The 18904-nt window shown below is 37.8% G+C and overlaps 4 protein-coding genes across 4 annotated transcripts; 1 reads left to right on the top strand and 3 right to left on the bottom strand.

The window, feature by feature from the left end:
• The first annotated feature begins 8567 nt into the window (after positions 1-8567).
• Positions 8568-9496, top strand: ASPZODRAFT_137335 (hypothetical protein). The gene is made up of 3 exons (XM_022724286.1): positions 8568-9075; positions 9138-9266; positions 9325-9496. The coding sequence occupies exons 1-3, from the start codon at positions 8748-8750 to the stop codon at positions 9396-9398; spliced, it is 531 nt and encodes a 176-aa protein (XP_022576937.1). The 5' UTR covers positions 8568-8747; the 3' UTR covers positions 9399-9496.
• Positions 9497-9656: 160 nt separating this feature from the next.
• On the bottom strand, positions 9657-10347 carry ASPZODRAFT_137334 (hypothetical protein). Its single transcript, XM_022724285.1, has one exon. It carries the CDS (start codon positions 10286-10288, stop codon positions 10007-10009), a length of 282 nt encoding a protein of 93 aa, XP_022576936.1. The 5' UTR covers positions 10289-10347; the 3' UTR covers positions 9657-10006.
• Positions 10348-11798: 1451 nt separating this feature from the next.
• Positions 11799-14595, bottom strand: ASPZODRAFT_77027 (hypothetical protein; the record flags this gene model as incomplete). Its single annotated transcript, XM_022730145.1, has 3 exons — positions 11799-13552; positions 13607-14448; positions 14495-14595. The coding sequence occupies 3 exons, from the start codon at positions 14593-14595 to the stop codon at positions 11799-11801; spliced, it is 2697 nt and encodes an 898-aa protein (XP_022576935.1).
• A 236-nt stretch (positions 14596-14831) lies between these two features.
• ASPZODRAFT_20541 (hypothetical protein) lies at positions 14832-18469 on the bottom strand (the record flags this gene model as incomplete). The annotated part of the gene is made up of 11 exons (XM_022727615.1): positions 14832-14995; positions 15052-15313; positions 15378-15578; positions 15639-15697; positions 15757-15813; positions 15883-16396; positions 16464-16746; positions 16817-17145; positions 17195-17435; positions 17494-18292; positions 18406-18469. 11 exons carry the CDS (start codon positions 18467-18469, stop codon positions 14832-14834), a joined length of 2973 nt encoding a protein of 990 aa, XP_022576934.1.
• Between the last annotated feature and the right edge of the window lie 435 nt (positions 18470-18904).

The following is an 18904-nucleotide window of genomic DNA, read 5'->3' as shown; positions in this document are numbered from 1 at the left end:
TAATAATAAATCTTTAAATTATATTTATTAAATTTATTAATTTATTATATAAGTCTCTTAAAGTATATCTTTATTATTAATAAATATTATAAGCTCTTATAATTTATAATAATAGTTATAATAATATTATTTTTAATATAATAGTCCTAAATTTATAGTACCTCTTTTATTATAAGTAGCTTTTTCTTTTATATTAAGTAGTTTTACTCTATTAAAGATAGCTTTTATTTATTAAATATAATAAGATAATTAATATTATCTTTTATTATTTATAAAAGAATTATATTAATAGCTTATTTAAAGGTATTTATCTTAATATAGAACTTTTTCTTATAATTTAGTAGATAAAATATTAGGATAATTATTAAAGTTTTCTTTACTACTTAAAAGATAGCTTTATATAATATAATCTATATAATAGATTAAAACTTTTTTATATATAATTTAGTATTTAATTTCTTTAGTAGATTATATAAAGATATAATAATATATATAAACCCTTATATAAATTATTAGTAATAAGTAGCTAATCTTAAGAATTAGTAAACCTTATAGATATTCTAGGGCCTTAGCTAGTTTAATACTACTTTAACTTTTTTAAATATAAATAATATTTAATCTTTTTTAATAATATATCTATAAAACTCTAGTTTCTCTATAATAAACTTATATTTTAATACCTTAGTATATAGTTAATATTCTTTTAAGATAATAAGGACTAGATTAAGATATTAATAGTATTTATTAATATTCTTAAAGAAGATAAAAATATTATTAAGATATATTATTATAAAGTAGCTAATATACTTCCTTAAGATATAATTTATTATTATTTAGAATATTACTAGTATATTATAGAGACTAAATAATATAGTTAAGAATTTAAATTTATTAAATATTATATTAAATATTATTTTCTTAATTAAGCTACTTTTTATTTATACTTATTAATATCTTAATAAAAGGTTAATCTTTAATATTATCTAGCTTCTACTTAATATATCTAATAACTCTTAAATCTAGGGTAGTAAATAATTATTCTTAACTATTAAATTATTTAGTATTTAATAGTTAATATATATTTATTATTCTTTTATTATTTTATAAATAAATACTACTAAAAAGTCTTAAAGGCTAATAAAGAGTTAAATAAGCCTCTTTTATTTTAAGTCCTCTAATTATTAAATTAATTCCTTAAGTTTTTCTTATAAAAGAGGAAAAGGGCTAATATTAATAAGTATAATATTATTTATATTAATATTATATATAATATTTTATTTAAGTAGAAGGGCTACTATAAGTTCTTAATAAAAGATATTATATTTTTAGAGAATTATCTTTATCTTAAGGTTTATATATAGCTTATATCTATTTATAAGCTTAATAATTTATTAAAAAAAATAAAAGACATCTTTTAAGTTTATCTTATATAATATATATAATATATATTATATTAAAATTATATTAATATATAGTATAATTATAACCTATTATTTAATATTCTTTAAAAATATAGAGAATTATTTATCTTAATAATTCTAGAGGACTATCCTTAATTTTAACTATTTAATAATAAGATTAGTAGCCTTTAACTATATCTATTCTAAGATAATATTATATTTAAGATTATTAATAATCTAGATAAGGGTTATCCTTATTTATCTACTAAAATATAGTAAGAGATATACTTAGTATATAATTAAGATATAATTATTATTTAATAGTATTATATTTAGATATATATCTTTATTACTTTATTAAAGTAAGGTATAAATAAGTTTTTAAAATATTTTACTACTTATAAAGTTATTAAATACTTTATTATTAATTATATATTTAACCTTTTTTTTTTTATTCTTCTATATTAACTTCTCCTCTAAAAATTAGTAGCCCTCTATTTAGGGTATTAATTTATATTAATATTATTTAGGTTTTTAGTTTTTATTTTCTTTATAGAGGTAGTACCCTTTAAGAGTCTAAGATATTAAAGAGATTAATATTAAAGATTATAAAAACCTTAAGTATTTATATTATTAGTATTTTTAGTTTTAGTAGTTAACTTTATTTTCCTCCTTTAGGGCCTTTATTATAAAGGTGATTATTAAGACTTTATTTAGTTAATAATCCTTTATATAATATTTAGGTTTTTTATATATAAAGTAGAGCCCCTTTATATAGGTAAGAGATTATTAAAGATATAGAATATATTAGTTTATAAAAGTAGGTCTTTTAGGTAAAATATATAATTATCTTAAGATATTAATATCTATAGTATTTAATACTTTTATTAGCTTATAGATATATTATATAATAATAGCTCCTTTTTTATAAAGAGTAAATTTTATAATAACCTTAATTAAAATAATTAATTTATTAGATTTATATACTTACTACTCTTAAAATTATTTTTAACTATTTATAATAAATTATTAAATAAGTATATTTTCTATTAATAAAGGATTAATTTAGTTTATAATCTCTACTAATTTATAGGTATATACTTAAATAAGTTATTTTTTTTAGGTGAGGTTCTTATATACCTCCTAATAGTATTCCTTATTAAGATATTTAATATAGTTATTAATAATTTATTTCTTAAATTCTATTATAATCTTAATAGGGGTATAGAGCTTATTATTAATAAAGCTTTATAAATATCTTTATTACTTATATATTTTATTATTAAGCTTTTATTTTATTATTAAGACCTTTTTCTTATTAGTTATAAATTTCTTATATAGGACTTCTTTATTCTAGAAGTATTTATTTACTTATTATAGCTATTTTTAGGCGCCCTTATCTTAATACTTACTTATATATTTAGGGATTTAATTAAGTTCTAAGATCTTTTAATAAGAGTATCTACCTTAATTAATAAGATTATTAATTAACTTTTAGTAGCTAGTTTTAATAGTGGCTACTTAAAGGCTATTCTAAGGGCCTAACTATCTAATAGTTATCTAATAAAGATTATTTTAGAGCTAGGCTATCTATATATAAGTAGTCTTTAATTTCTAGACTAAATAGTTTATTTAGTCTTTTTTATTTTAAAATATTTACTCTAGACATCTTAAAAGAGGGTAAATATTTATTTTATCTACTTTAATAATTATAATTATTAAGAGGATTTTAAATACCTTAAGTAATAAGTAGTTCTATATATTATTAATAAAGTTTATTATTAATTTATAGTAAAAGATTAGGTCTTTTATTTATTTAGTTTCTTTAATAAAGATACTTAATAATTTTTTTTTTTACTTAAGGGATCTTTTATCCCTTTTATCTAGCTTTTAAATCCTATTAATCCTTAAATATTATTTATAGTATAATAGTCTATTAAGATTAATATAGGGGCTAACCCCTAATATAATATACTATTAAATATAATATTTAAAAGCTAACTTCACTAGAAAAATCTTTATTCTATTACTATTATAGATTAGAGAGAAGATATCTATATACCTTCCCTTAGCTTATTAAAAGCTAAGTAATCTAATAGTAATAAAACTTTATAAAATTAATTAATCCTTAATATAAAGTAAAAACTCTATATAACTACTCTATTAGAGTTAAGAGATCTTATATTATTAGTGAGTAGGCACCTTAGTGTTCTGCTAAGGTAATCTTACTTATAGCTATATAAAAGTTCTTAATATCACTTACTTATAATATTATATCTAATAAGAAATTCTTAGCTAAGTACTTAACTACTTAACTAAAAAGGCATTTAATATACTGCTTTTTAGTAGTATATTTAGTTAAGTAATATATATAGCCCTATTAATATCATATCCTCCCCCACTTAGACTTAACTATGACCTTATAGTTTTTTCTTAAAGTCTAGAGGTGGTTTCTTTCTAGGAGTGATGTCTTCTTAACCCTAGGATATAATAGGGTTTATTAAATAGGAGTTAATCTATATATAGTGCCCTAGGTATTGGCTTACTAATTCCTGGAATCATATAACCCTATATCTCTTTTAGATATCTTATATAACTTTTAGTAAGCCCCTAATTAATAGATAATAATTAATTTAAAATTAGGCAAATTGACCTTGCCCGGTTTTAAATATAGGGTATGCTTTAATAGTTCTGGCTTAGAAAGCAGTATAATAAGAAATTCTTAGCCAAGTACTTAACCACTCAACTAAAAAGGCATTTAATATACTGCTTTCTAGCAGTATATTTAGTTAAGTGATATATATAGCCCCATCAATATCACAATAGTATAATAAGGTATTTATTAGATTTATCTTCCTTAGCTTATATTTAATATAAAAGTTATATAAAGCTAATAATTCTACTTAATATACCTAGTATATAGTTAATATCTTTATAATAAAGAAGTATCTTAAATTAATATAATTAATTTATATTTATATAGAATACTTAGAGCCTTTAAGATAGTAATATTAAGTCTTAAATATCTTAATAATAGCTAGAAGCTCTTAATTATAAGTATTATATTATTATTTAATATTATTTAGCTTTTAAGAGTAAAAAGCTATAGAATATTATATATTTATTCTTATCTTAAGTTTTCCTTTAGTATCTTCTAGTTATAATAAAATTATAGTAATTATAAACCTAAATATATTAATTACTAGATATAGTTCTTATTTTAAGTTAAAATAAGTTAAAATAAATAGATTTATAAAGGCTTCTTTAAGCTTATTAAAAGTCTCTTTTATAATAAATATTAATATAAAAGCTTATATTAGCTTCCTCTTCTTTATTCCTTAAGTAATATTAATAAGGGGTGTTATTAGGTTAAAATATTAATCTATAAACTAATAAAAGTATCCTATAAACCCTAAGAAGACTTATAAGTTATAGAATATTTATAGTTTAGGTTATTTCTTAATAATATTAATATAAGCTAAGTCTATTTTAAAGTTATCTTAATCTATAATAAAGCTAAGGAATTTTAGCTCTAATTTATAGAATTTATACTTAAATAACTTAATATATAGATTATAAATATATAATTAATATAATACTTAATTAATATAGTTAATATATTCCTCTTCTAATTCTAAAAAGATAAGGATATTATCTAGGTAAATTATATAAAAAATATCTAAGATTCTATATATAGCTTTATTAATATAAGATTAAAAAATAGCTAGTATATTAATAAGTCTAAAAGATATTACTAAATATTTATATTAATTATAATAAGTATAAAAAAAAGTCTTCTATTTATTATCTTTATAAATATAGATTTAATAATAAGTATTATATAGGTTAAGCTTAATAAAGAATTTTATACTTATTACTTAATCTATTAGCTTATTAATATATAATAGGAGGTAATAGTCTTTTTTAATAATTATATTAAGAGCCTTATAGTTAATATATAATTATAATATATTATTTAATTTTTTAATAAAAAGAATAAGTATATTAATAGAGCTTATTAAGGGCTAAATCTAGCCTTATTATATCTTTTCTTAAAGATACTTATAAAGTATCTTTAGTTTAGGGGCTAATAAGTTATATATAGCCCCCTAGAGGGGCAGCTTATTACTTATAAGTTTAATCTTATATTTTATAGTTTCTATAAAAAGGAGTCTTATCTTATATTTAAAGAAGATACTCTTATAGGCCTAATAAACTTTAGATAGACTAAAGGCCCCTATAAAATCTAAAATAAGGTCTATAAATAAGAAGTAAATAGTTTTATTATAAGAGAGCTTAATAAAATAGTTTATAGAGTTAATCTTAATTTATTTAATAAATTATTTAAAATAATATTAGATTAAGGTAATAAAATTAATATATAAGTTAATATATACTAACTATATTTATTTTAGTATAAGGTTATATTTCTATATATTAATAATATTATAAAGGATATTATATTACTCTACTTATCTTTAGATATCTTAAATAAAAGTTATTAAAGAGAATAAACTAAAGTAAAAGATAGTCTAGCTATTAATAAACTTAATAGATCCTAGGTATTTATATATAGGACTTAAGTTATTAATAAATAAAAAGTAATAAAAAATAAAGTCTTCTTAAATACTATTATTTAATAGTATCTTTATTTTAATACACCTAATTTTAAGAGTAATCTAAATATTAGCTATAATAAAGAGTGATTAATTAGAGTTATCTCTTTATATATAGGCTAAAACTAGTATATTAAGGAGTTCTTATTTTATTATAATAATATTAAGATTATTAATTATTTTTTTAATATTATTCTTTCTTTAACCTATCTTCTTCTCCTTTTTAAGGTAGTTTAGAGAAATATATCTAGTCTTATTATAAATAAAGTAGTATTTTTCTTTTATTTATTACTTATATTCCTTTAATAAGAGTTATTAAGAAGAATATTATCTTTTTATATTCTTTATAGTATCCTTATCTCTCTCTCTTTTTTAAGACTTTTTATACTAGTTACTAGTGCCTTTATTAAGTATTAATATTATAATTATTAATAAATTATAATTAGTAGCTTTATAAATAGATAATTCTACTCTTTATAAATTACTTTATTTTAAATCCTTTAGTATATACTTCTTAAATTTAATAGTTAAGAGAAAGCTTATAATAAAGTTAATATTATAAAAAATAATTAAATTCTTAATAATCTCTTTATATAGCTTTAATTTAATTATATATATAAAGAATTAGTTTTAAATAAGATTCTTAGTAATTACTTAACTTATAATAGATATTTATATAATATTCTTCTAGTTACTAAAAAAATTTATAATACTTTAATTCTACTTTTATTATAAGTTTTAAAGTTTATTAAAGATAATTAATCCTTTATTATAGTCTCTCTTATATTATTAATATAGGAAGTTAAATAGTCTAATTAAAGTCTATAATTCTAAGTTATAGCACCTTAGTTATTTTATTTTTATATTATTTTAAAGTTAATCTTTAATATACTATATTCTATCCTCTTCTTTTTAAAAAGAGGATAATTTAGCTTCTATATAGGCTAAAAAATTATATTTCTAAAGATAAAGCTTCTTTATAGATTTATTTATATAGAATTTAGGCTTTAAATATTTAATAGCCTCTATTAATAAATATTATTTAATAATATATAATATTTATTATAGTACTTTATTATTTATAAGAGCTAGCTAGAGTATAGTATCTTAATACTTCTAATTAGTTATAAGTCTAGGGAGAGTTAGTAGATTATTAGATAAATCTTTAAGAAATTCTTAAATTAACTATTCCTTTATTTAATTTATTAAGATATTAAGAGGTACTTTAGGCCCCTCTATAGTATAAATTAGTTTATTTATATTAGTATTTAATTAATTAGTTATAGATACCTTAATACTAGAGGTTACTTAAGAATAGTTAAATATCCTTAATAATTAATTTAATATTCTTAAGATAATAGCTTATTACTAATATATTATTTATTTTAAGTTATTTTTAAGTATAGGTCTCTTATAGCCTTAGAATTTTTATATTAAATTAAGGTTACTTTAATCTAATATATAAAAGAAGTACTTTAAATTATAAGTAGTAATCTTATACTATTAAAGGTAGATAAGTAAAATATTAATATAACTAGATAATAATAAGATCTAAAGATATAAGGAGTCTATAATAAATTTAATAAAAGAATAAGATAAAGTGCTTAAAATTCTATTTTATCTAAAGAGAATAATATATATCTTAACTTTAAGTAGGGTACTTAATAGGTGTCTAACTAATGCCTAATGTTGACTAACAGTTGCATGGTATACTTAGTCAGCTGGCTTATAGGGCGGCGTCAGTGCCGGCCTTACAGCTTTGCCCTCAGACCTTTCATACCTGCCAATAACCCATTGGCAGGAGATACTGTGCGCCAAGAAACTAGGGGAGTGCCTCATATTGCGCAGTAAAGGGTACTTCCTATCTATTTATTTGCCGCCAGGGGGAAATTCAGTTTCTAATAATTAGGTAGAGATGACATGGTGAAAGTATTTAATAAGTAAATAAAAATAGGTAGTAAACCTAGCCTCTCACTAATATATAAGGGTTTATAATATTTATTATTGTGCTCTAGACTAGTTCTTTGCCCAACGCCTATTTGCCTGGCAGTAAATAATTAGATATTATAAGATTTATTTAAGGTTTATATGCACATTCACACCACCTTTCCTTCTTATGTATGAATGAGATTGAACTGGCGCCAACCCTTCCTGGACTGGGGTTGCCCTTCCTAAATAAATTATATTATTTGGCTAGATTTCCAAGCCCTGAGGTCCCGGAAGGGTACAAAAGAGTTTCTGGTTCCTTGGAAGCCCTAACTATATCCTCTCTTCTTCCATTAGCGTTCATCTATATATATGTACAACTGAGATTTCGCGCGCGTATGCTTAAATTAATGGATACCTGAACATTAAGTGATCGGAAGGCTAACGAGGTGTTCGGTCGCGAGGCACCACTCGGTGACACGGCAATGACTCCTGCTAACCCTTGCAAGGCGTTAAGCCTGTTTGGGGCAGCTCGGAAGATAGTATATCCGACGATCTATCTGAGCCTGTGGCCTGAACGGAAAAACAGTTTCACCTGAACTGTTTTTGAGTTGACCTGAAAGCTAGGGATTTCCTTACAGTAACGACATGCGGATATATTTATCCGCTCTGAGATCCCGTTCCTTCGGAATGGGTAACTCAGAGCACGCTCCAGGTTGAGTCTGTCATCAACCCCTATCGCGCATACGCATTCTGCAACCGAGAGAGCTCATAATACGTCTCAAATACGAAGCTTTGGCCCTTCATGGACTTGAGTCTTCAATTAGTTCGATCCCATATGTTTCGCCGCGCTTCTCGACCCTTGACATCCTTTCATATCACCGGAGGCGCACGATTCGCGCGACATTTTCATCGAGTCACAACAGATTTCATCACCCATGACGTGAAAGGACATCTGATTACTAACAAAGTGCCCGTTATTATTGGCAACCCGGGAGAGACTTATGTTTTGATTGATCAAGGGGTCAGTAGTGCACTCCGTGCTGCCAGTCCCTGTACAGCTGCTTCTGCAGCAAGTGCTGAAGATAGATGTAAACTTACATATTTCCATGATTCGCAACACTTTGGGTTCAGTAAGTTGTCATTGTATGATTGTTTAGTACAGCCGATGCTAACAGTACGTTTTTATTGCTAGAATCATCCAGTTATCCCCGCCTCTATGTCCCAAGCCAGATTCCTCACCCCACAAAGTCAAATACAAGCCCTGCAACCTTGTATCTGAGCGGAAAGATGTACGAGATAGTTCTAGATGGAACAGATGATGGTACAAACTAGTCCAGTCCTTCCCGTCTTATGGATACTGATCCATGCTATCTATCTAGCAAATTTTGCCGAGAAGGCAAGTGTTACTGGACGGAGCCTGGCCAGCGTACTCCACCAACTGAAGGATATGTGATTTCAGGGCTGTTTTTCTCTGTAGCAATAGCAGGAATTGTTTAATATATGACTGTGAAGAGGGATTGCGACTGTACGACAAGAACCCAGAGAAAGGGTAATAGTAATAATTGCCTTTAAAATGTGCTTTATTTAATTAGCAATTAATATGCATATTAAAGGAAAGCATGGTGAATGTAATGCAGTCTTAATTAGATAATATAATAGTTAATAAAGTGGTAGGAGTAAGTACTAAACTAATAAAGACTTCTATTATATAGGCCTCCTTCCCTTCTATTTAAAGTAAAGATAACTAAAAATATATAAGATACACAATCAATATGCAAAATCAAATACTTTGTGACTATAAACCTCATCTGAACAGGATCCTGCAATCAGAACACCACACAGAAGCCATCCAAAGCCTCAAAGATGCCGATGGAGAGTATGAGACTAGTACTTGGTAGCTGAACTTCTATATTCCATGACTTCTGCAGTCGCCGGAACAAGAGGTGCTGCTACAGACTTATAATAGTTTCCTAACTGTTCAGCAGTCCATTGGTTGGTAATAATGGCGACATAAGCATTTGCTAGCCCCTCATTGTGTGGATCGTCCGCGAATGGCACTTTTTAAAGGTAGTAGCCGTTGATCTTCAAGAACATATCAGCGGCCAGTAAGGCGGTGCGTTTGTTCCCATCCTGAAAGGCATGGTTTTTCATTATTTTCTCAGCAAGGTTCGCAGCAAGCTGAAAAACATCATCCTCTTTTGCATAATGTTTCATGTTCATTGGCAAATAGACTACAGACTCTAGCAGGCTTGGCTGGGCTGGAACGGCATTGGGAATGACAAATCTTGCATGAAGTCGTTGAATTTGGGAGACTGTTAAAAATCGAATCGTTTGTGTAGCCATTTTGAAAGCGCAAAGGCTTACGTTCGGATGACTCTGATTTTCAATAAGCCAACTTCTGTTAAATCCTCAGAGAGATCAAAGAGAAGTAGTATGATACTCGGCCGGCTTCCAGCTTCAATGAAAGAAAAGATGCAAATATTTATATTCCTCTTGGTACACCAACTTGTCTTGCTTTCATGCGAGTTATCTAGCTAGCTTTGCGTAAGCCGCCCACTCACCTGATCTCGGACTATTGGGTTCGCAACGGGTAGCCTGTGGAAGATGCTTTGCGGGCGCTAACATTGCCTCCATCAGTGATTGATCTTGCAGATAGTTTTATCCAGGCTGTGGGATTTGCGGCCGTCTTCTACGAGATGTATACGGTGTACTTCTATGAGGGTGAAGTGTCCTTGGTGTGCTGCTATGGTTTGGAAACGCAATTTGAAGAAGCACTTGGACACTCATGGATCTGTATTTAGATGTGCTTCTTGTCCTGGAGGCTTCAAAAATTGGCATCAACTAAGGAGCCATATATCTCTTTACCATGCAGGATTGTAGACATCCGACTCTTAAATGTTTTTCCCTATAGTCAGGCCCTTATTGAATAATTTAGTAATATACCCTTCTTGTTCTACTCCAGGCTATTCTCTACTTAGGTATAAATGGAAGAAGTCTACATTCTGCTTATAGGGGAGCTGGGATAATTTACTACTTTTAGCCGTTTTTAGCAAAATTACTAAAGGGATGGGGAATACTATTTATAAGGGCTGCGACAGAAGGCCTTCCACAGCATCAATTACAGATCCATTCTGATCTTCATTATGGCCGGGATGCTGCGGCTAACTGGTGTATTGCTGGTCCAAATTTTCTTGGATACATGGCAGAAGCGACAAGGCGTCTGATCAATCAACCTGATCCTGATCATATCCAACAATGCGACATTTTTGCCATTGGTGTTGAAAGAGGGGGAGATGAGGGGGCAGTGCAGCGGATACGGCGGCCAAGAGGAATAGCGGGAAGGCAGCAGTAAAAGGAGGGAGAGTGGAAAACAGAAGATTAAAGTGCGTCGTTCTTTTTGAGGCAGGCAGCTTGAGTTTATAGAGCAGACGTCGAGATCAAGATACGTAAGACGCGCTTTCCCTTAATAGGAACGCTATACTATATAAGGTAATTCACCGTCGCCTGGGAGTACGGAGTACATGGTAACCAAAACCAACCCTAACCCTAACCCTAAATCTACTCGTGGAAAAGAAGAGAAACAGGCTGATTTGACATAAAATGACATGTCAAGAGACAAGTCATTCTTTCATTCTTTTATATAGATACCTATTATTACTAGTAATACTGCCAATGAATCAGTCTCTATCAAGTATAGAGTATAGTCCTTTCAATAATGACTATAGCTGAAGTCTGTCTTATTTACCCATTTTAATACTTTTTATAGTAAAGGGTCTTATTAAGCTGAGAATATTCCAGGTTCTGCTGTAATATCTGCATAGTGTATACAGAATATCTGGACTGCTCTCTGCAGTCAAAAGAAATATCTCCCGAGCATGTACATCTGCCCCAGTATAGCCAGACCGACTGCATAACGAGGCAGCGACTGCTTGGGCACCATGTCGATAGGATATCCCTCTCGATGCAGCCATCTCTTGACTTCCTCTGCATCCCTCTGCACCCAGCGAGCCTTCATTCTCACCTCGTCCAGACTCTGCTGCAACGCCTTGTCGAACAGGTCGCACGCTTTATCCTGGAAGAATCTCTGCACCTGTTCTCGCTGCTCGTCGGTCGTGAATCCGCTCGTACACAGCCCGACCACCATCCCGAACAGAACCAGTCCAACAGAGAGTCGGCTCTGCACCGTCTCCCAGTGGAGCGTGAGCCACTCCCACAGCGCGAGGATGCCGTCACGATGCGTACAGAGCGACCGCATCGGAACGTGCATGTCCTGCAGCCGCACTTCGGAAGAGAGAAGCATGTCGATCGTGCGCTGGAGGAGAAGCGGGTCGCGCGCCTCGCCCAGGGCTTGGAGGGCAGTGATGCGCTGGTCGCTCGTCGGCGCGGTCCGGTATTCGTTGAGAACGAGGTGATACGCCTCCTCGCCGCCTGTCATGATGGCTGCTGCAAACACGGCGGCGCGCAGATCGGCGTGGATGGCGGTCCGGTCGGTTTGGAAGCGCCGGAACATCTCCATCGCAGCTTCGTGGGCGCGCTCGTCGCCCGCTCGCACCGCGCTCTCGAACAGCAGGGTCTTGAACTGTCGGCTGAGATGGCTGTCGTGGGTGTCGTCGTCGTCGTCGTCGTCGATCACCCAGCCGAGCTGGTGGGCTTTGGCGCTGACCAGTTGTCGTTCAAACGAGTGCAGAGCGCGCTGCATCGTCTCGTCGGGGGAGAAGATCCACGCGGCGCGGATCGAGGCAAGGCTGGCCACCATCTGCTTCCACACAAAGTACTCTGGTTCGGACTGCAATTCCTGCAGCAGCGCCAGCACGCTCGTCGTCCCTTGGTATCCCGCCGCGGCTAGAGCAGCTGCATCGGCGACGAGGCCGACGCGGTCGACCACGGGCAGCCGGCGTTGTCGCGCGGCCTGGCCCAGTCGACGCAGTCGGGACGGGGTATATGCCGTTCGATAGAAGCCCGTGTGGTCTGCGTTCAGCTTGAAGAAGTCCAGACTGTCGAGCTTGAGCGTACATTCGCGGTCCGTCAGCAGCAGGGTCTTGTGGATCTTGCTGTCCACGCCGGTCGAGGTGCGCAGCCCCAGAAAGACGGGATACAAAGTCTCGTCCTCGTCGGGCTGTACATCGCCCGTTGCTAGGAAGCGGTTCTGTCTGACGTGGACCGTGTTCGCCGTCGCATCCTCCGTCACGGTCAGCACGGGGAATCCCACGCGCGACGTCCAGACAGACATCAGCTGGCGAACATCCTGTTTGCCGCCGCTGCTCTGCGTCAAGGCATCCCATAGATCGTCCGTCGTGGCGGTTCCAAACGCATGGCGTCTGATGTACAGCTGCACGCCGCGCAGGAACTCGTCTTGGCCGAGAAACCCGGCAATCATGCGCAGGATGCAGGCCCCCTTGGTGTACGAGATGGCGTCGAAGATCTGCCCGATCTCTTCTTCTCGATGGATCGCCACCTGCAGGGGATGCGAGCTGCGCAGCGAGTCGAGAGATAATCCCCGCTGCAGACTCTCGGCCACGTACATCTCCCACACGCGCCAGTCGGGGTACAAGGCATCGCAGGCGTACCGGGACATCCAGTCGGCGAAGCCTTCGTTCAACCAGAGGCCTAGATGATCAGACCGATCCTTTATTGTGATTTTCTGGGGTTTATGCGACGTACCATCCCACCATTCCATGGTGACCAGATTCCCAAACCATTGATGCGCCAACTCATGCTGGATCAAAGGCACGACTCGCTGTTTGGCGGTTGAAGACGCCACGTCCACCAGCACGTCTGCTTCGCGGTAGACGAGCAACCCCCAGTTCTCCATGGCGCCGACGTAGTCCGGCACCGCGACGATGTCCATCTTGGACAGGGGGAACGGGCTGTCGAAGCGTTGCTCGTACAAGGCCAGCGTACGGGCCGTCAAGTCCAATGCAAAGGGTCCGAGCCTGTCGATCTCCCTGCCCGGCGCTGCGACGAGACGCACGGGGATGCGCGCCGTGTCCGTCTCGAGCATGTCCAGCTCGCCGACGAGAATGGCGACGATGTACGTTGACATGGCCGGGGAGGTGGAGAATGTCACTCTTTTTGTATTACTGGTGATATACTCCACGCTCTTCACGTCCATGTTGCTCAGGCAGGCCAGATGCGACGCGGCAATCACCGTTACGGCGAAGCTGGCTTTGAGCGCCGGCTCGTCGAAACAGGGGAACGCCCGTCTCGCATACGTGGGCTCCATCTGCGTGACGGCCAGACGGTGTGTCTTGTCGTTGGCGTCTGTGTAGCGTGAGAGATACAGACCGGCCATACGCTCGTCGAGGGTGCCTGTGAAGCGCAGCGAGAGGGTGGCTGTTTCTCCACTGCTCAATGGCTGCTCCAGTTTGATGCTCGCCGTTTGATTCTCTGCATTGTGAGACAGGCTGGCCATGGGAATCTCCACGCCGGAGATCCTGGGATCGTGGATTGCCAGATCAACGGCATGCAGGGTGATCATCGACGTCGTCTCTTGTACGACAAGCCTAGTCGTTAGCACCTTTCTGGCAACTGGGGAGATACAGAGAATACCTAATATCAACTGTTCCTTGGAATTGACATGTCTCAAGATCTAGCTCTAGACCCAGGTCGTAATGCACTGGTCGGACGTTGACAGGGAGACGGCTGGACATGGTCCTCAATTATTCGCCCAAACTTTCCAATAGAGATGAAAAATCCAATCCAGCAGGATTTTTCAGCTTATGAATGCTACGCGATCAGGCATCATCATTTCAATGATCAGGATCTAGCTGAATCCTGCTGATGTCAGTCCAGCCACGCTGGAGAGATCATTGGTTGGTGATAAGAAGGAGGCAGACTACTGACTAATTGACATAGAAAAGAGCATGCAAGACTCGAATCGACCCGTCTACCATGCAATCCTCGCAAAGAAGCCGTGCCCATGACGAACACAGTATTTGCGTCCTTCGTCGAAGAAAAGCAGGCCGACACCGAAGGCGACTGGGAGGAAGAAGTGCTCGGCGGGGATGGAGGTTGTGTCGATAGACTTTTGCAGCCCGGGGATATAGCAGACTAGAAGTAGTTGGTCAACAAGGGGAGAAAAGGGTGGGACGAGAGAAAGAACGTACAGATGAACACCATGCACAGGGCAAACAGCATTGCCGGGAACAAGAGGAGATTCTGCGTCTCGCGATTCAGGATCGGCGGTTGCTGGAAGATACTCAGGCGGCGCGTCCGGATGGCCAACAGGTTAAAGAACTGCATGATGACCAGGGTGACAAAGTAGATTGACGAGGCTTCATTTGCGACAGCCGCCACATGCTCCGAGGAATAGTCTGGGCCGTAGTCGCCGAACTTGAGCACCATTGCGCTGAAGGGGACACCGCGGCGCTACATTATTGAGGTCAATATAGATAGGTGGTAGTCGAGGGAGGAAGCCGGAGAGGAGACACACCTGCATGTACCAAAAGGCCATCACGTAGGAGAGGAGACACTCGTAGAGCCCGACGATCATGTAGGCGTGGCCGAGAAGTTTGATGTCCACCAGCCGGTCTTTCTTGGGATCTCGAGGAGGTCGCAGGAGAAGATCCGACTCGGGCTTCTCGAAGGCGAGGGTGATAGCACCGGCGCAGTCGGTAAGACAGCAAATGATAATCTGAACATTAGACTTATCATCCAGAGAGAGAGAGAGAGAGAGAGAGAGAGAGAGAAATACCATCAGGAACGAGGAGAGGATTTGTGGGACACCCAGCGCGACGTTGGTAACAACCGGCCCTTGCAATTAGCAAATGAAAGAATGGTATTGTGTCTGAGGGCAACTGCTGGATGCTTACAGAGTTCGCTGAAACTACCGGCGGGAAGCAGGTAGATGACAGTTTTCTTCAGGTTGTCTGCTTGAAATGAGATACGCTGGATGATAAAGATGCACGAGAAGAGGAGAGAGAGGGAGAGAGGCGTACCAAACACCAATCGACCATACTTGACGGCCTCGACGATGGCAGCGAAGGAGTCCAAAAGCACCATATCAGCGGCTTCGATGGCGATATCCGAGCCGCTGCCGAGCGCAACGCCGACATCCGCTGCCTTGAGCGAGGGGGCGTCGTTGACGCCGTCTCCTGTCATGGCGACGATGTTGTCGCGGGCCTGGAACTCCTTGACGATGCGCAGCTTCTGTTCTGGCGTGGTGCGTGCAAAGACGATCTCCCTGTACTGGCAGAGCAGGCCCCATTGATCGGGCGACAGGCCGCCCAGGTCGGAGCCGCTGACGACGATCGCGTTGCGCTCACAGGCAAGGGGCTTGTCGGAGCTCGATTGCGACAATTCAGAGACATCGTGGATCAGAGCCGGATGGGTGCGAATGATGCCGCATTCGATGGCAATCGCCTGCGCGGTGAGCTTGAAGTCGCCGGTCACCATCGCGATGCGGATGGACGCCCGTCGGAGGATGTCAATGACCTCGGGAATCTCGTCTCTCTGAGAACAGTCAGTCAGGCTGGCAAATCCCAAGACGAGGCTTCTCGATCGGAGATAAGAGGGCTACCGGAGGGTCGACGATTCCCACAAGACCAACCAGGACCAGTTCCTCCTCGGCAGCCCGCAGAACAAGCTTGTCATCCTGCGAAGATACCAGGGATTGCAGCCAGTCGTCAGAGACAGCCTTCTGGGCCATGAGAATCACCCGTTTGCCCATGGAAGACCAGGTGTCTTTGATGCTCTCAATCTCACCGAGCTCGTGGGCAGACAAGGCACGCACGCTGCCGTCTTTACGGTAGGTCATGGTACAGCGCGGAAGCAGGATATCGGGGGCACCCTTGATGAGCAGTCTGGAAAAGGGGGGGGGTGTAGATAATGAGTGTCTCTTTCCTGAATGGCAAGTATTTGGGGACTCCTTACAAACTGGAATCTGCAGAGGACATGACGCGGACCATGAACTTGTTCTTGCTGTTGAAAGTAATCTCATAGTCCTTCTTCCACTCGCTGCGAAGATCACTGACGGCGCCAAGGGACTGCGAGAGACGGAGGATGGCCTGGTCGGTGGGATCGCCATGGATCTTGGCCATGTGCAAGGGCCGGTGGAGGGTCGAGACGTCGAATTCGGCCGCGTTACACAGTCCTGAAACGAGGCGAAGGCGATTGATCGATTCATCGGGATGGTGTGTGCGGATGCTGTGCGCGGTATATTCGCGTCCGGCGACGAGACAGTCGGTGACGAACATTTCATTCTGCAAACGAATCAGTATCTCCCGTATGATGCAGCAGCAACGATTCCACCTTGGTCAGCGTGCCGGTCTTGTCAGAGCAAATGACCGAGACAGCCCCCAGTGTCTCGACGGTGGCCAAGGTCTTGCACAGGATCTTGTTCTTCTTCATGATGTTGGCGACGATGGTCAGACTCATGGTCAAGGCGATGGGCAGGCCCTCTGGGATGAAGGCAATGCCGACGCTGACGCAGTCGACAATCAGGGAGGGAACGTTGATCCAATCCGGATGGTCTTTGCGCAACCACGCAGCCCTGCCAGTCAGCTGGGAACAGAGGAGAAGAAGAGGAGGAGAAAGCGAAAGCCGCCTACCAAAGGATGATCATGACGAGGACGACGACAGTGATGAAGCCGACGATGATCAGAACGAAGCGCCGGATCTCCCGTTGCATGGGCGTGGGCGCCGTGGAGCGACGGTTCGTCAGGCCAGCAATCCGGCCAAAGACGGTTCGGTCGCCGGTGGCCACACAGACGGCCAGCGCAGAGCCCGAGACGCAGTGCGTGCTCTGCAGGCCGATGCAGCGGGTCTCGAGATAGTTGTCGTCGGTGGACTCGACGGTGGCCGAGACGGGCTCCGACTCTCCCGTCAGAAGGGAGCGATCGAACTTGGCGTCGTGGGAGATGTCGACGAAGCGTACGTCGGCGGGCAGCCTGTTGCCCTGCTGGATGCAGAGGATGTCGCCAGGCACCAGGTCGCTGGCGGCGACGCTCTGCCGGGCGCCGTCGCGGACGACGGTGCACTCGTCTGGCAGCATGGTGGTGATGGAGGCCATGACGCGCGCGGACGACCAGTCCTGCCAGGCGTTGAAGGCGGCCTGGATGAAGAAGACGGCGAGCAGGACCCAGGCCAGGGCGAGGTTGGCCGTCGCGGGCGGCTCGCCCAGGGGCTTCCAGGAGACAAAGACCAGGACGCAGCCGGCGAGCAGGAGGCCTCCAAAGCCGCCGAACAGATATCCCAGCACGGCTCTCGTCCACTGCGAGGGCGGCGGCGACGGCCTGTTCCTGCCATGCTCTGCCGTGCGTTGCTGGACCTGTTGGTGCGAGAGACCGCGAGAGGGAGAAGTTGACAGACGTTGGCAGAGGTCAGAGACGGAGAGAAGATGCCAGAGGCCTGAACCGGTCAGCAAGCCTGAACCGGTGCCGGTGCCGGTGCCGGTACCGGAATATGTATAGGGTATATGTGTATATGTGTATAGGGGTATAGGTAGGTATAGGATGGAATACCTTTGGTCTGCTTCTGTTCCTCAGAGTTGTCACTGTCAATGTGAATGTGCTCTTGACCTGCCATGTTGGTATGATTGAGCTGAGAGTGAGCTGATGGACTGGTTTTATATTGAGTGGCTTATCTAATGCTTCTGATCTTAAATCACTCATGTTGAAGCTATACAGCTGGTATTATTGGTAGGCAAATCACTCATTGAGGGATTTACCACTCGGTCACTTTAGGACTTGATAAATCTATACTCACTGTATATATCTAACCTGCTTACTCTTGTTGACCAGTAACCAACCTAACCCTAATGATACACTATAAGACAACCCTAAACTAGCTTTATTCTGCAATATTTGCTATTACCACTGTTCGACTGTAACCCTAAACCCTAAGAATAACCCTAAACCCTAACACTAGTTAGCTTTTATATTACTACTGTTCGACTGTTAACCCCAACCCTAACCCTAACCCTAACATTTATTCTGCAGTATTCTAGACATACTAGACCAG

The sequence above is a fragment of the Penicilliopsis zonata genome (assembly GCF_001890105.1).
Source record: "Penicilliopsis zonata CBS 506.65 unplaced genomic scaffold ASPZOscaffold_29, whole genome shotgun sequence".
NCBI lineage: Eukaryota > Fungi > Ascomycota > Eurotiomycetes > Eurotiales > Aspergillaceae > Penicilliopsis > Penicilliopsis zonata.
Note: the sequence above shows the minus strand (reverse complement) of the source record. Positions and strands in the feature narration are given on the sequence as shown.

Bases quoted from the DNA above. Each gene is read 5' to 3' on its own strand.
- ASPZODRAFT_137335 (XM_022724286.1), top strand. From the start codon at position 8,748: ATGGACTTGAGTCTTCAATTAGTTCGATCCCATATGTTTCGCCGCGCT. The intron at 9,076-9,137 runs GTAAGTTGTCAT...TTTTATTGCTAG, and splicing joins TTCGCAACACTTTGGGTTCA to AATCATCCAGTTATCCCCGC. The intron at 9,267-9,324 runs GTACAAACTAGT...CTATCTATCTAG, and splicing joins TCTAGATGGAACAGATGATG to CAAATTTTGCCGAGAAGGCA.
- ASPZODRAFT_137334 (XM_022724285.1), bottom strand. From the start codon at position 10,288: ATGGCTACACAAACGATTCGATTTTTAACAGTCTCCCAAATTCAACGA.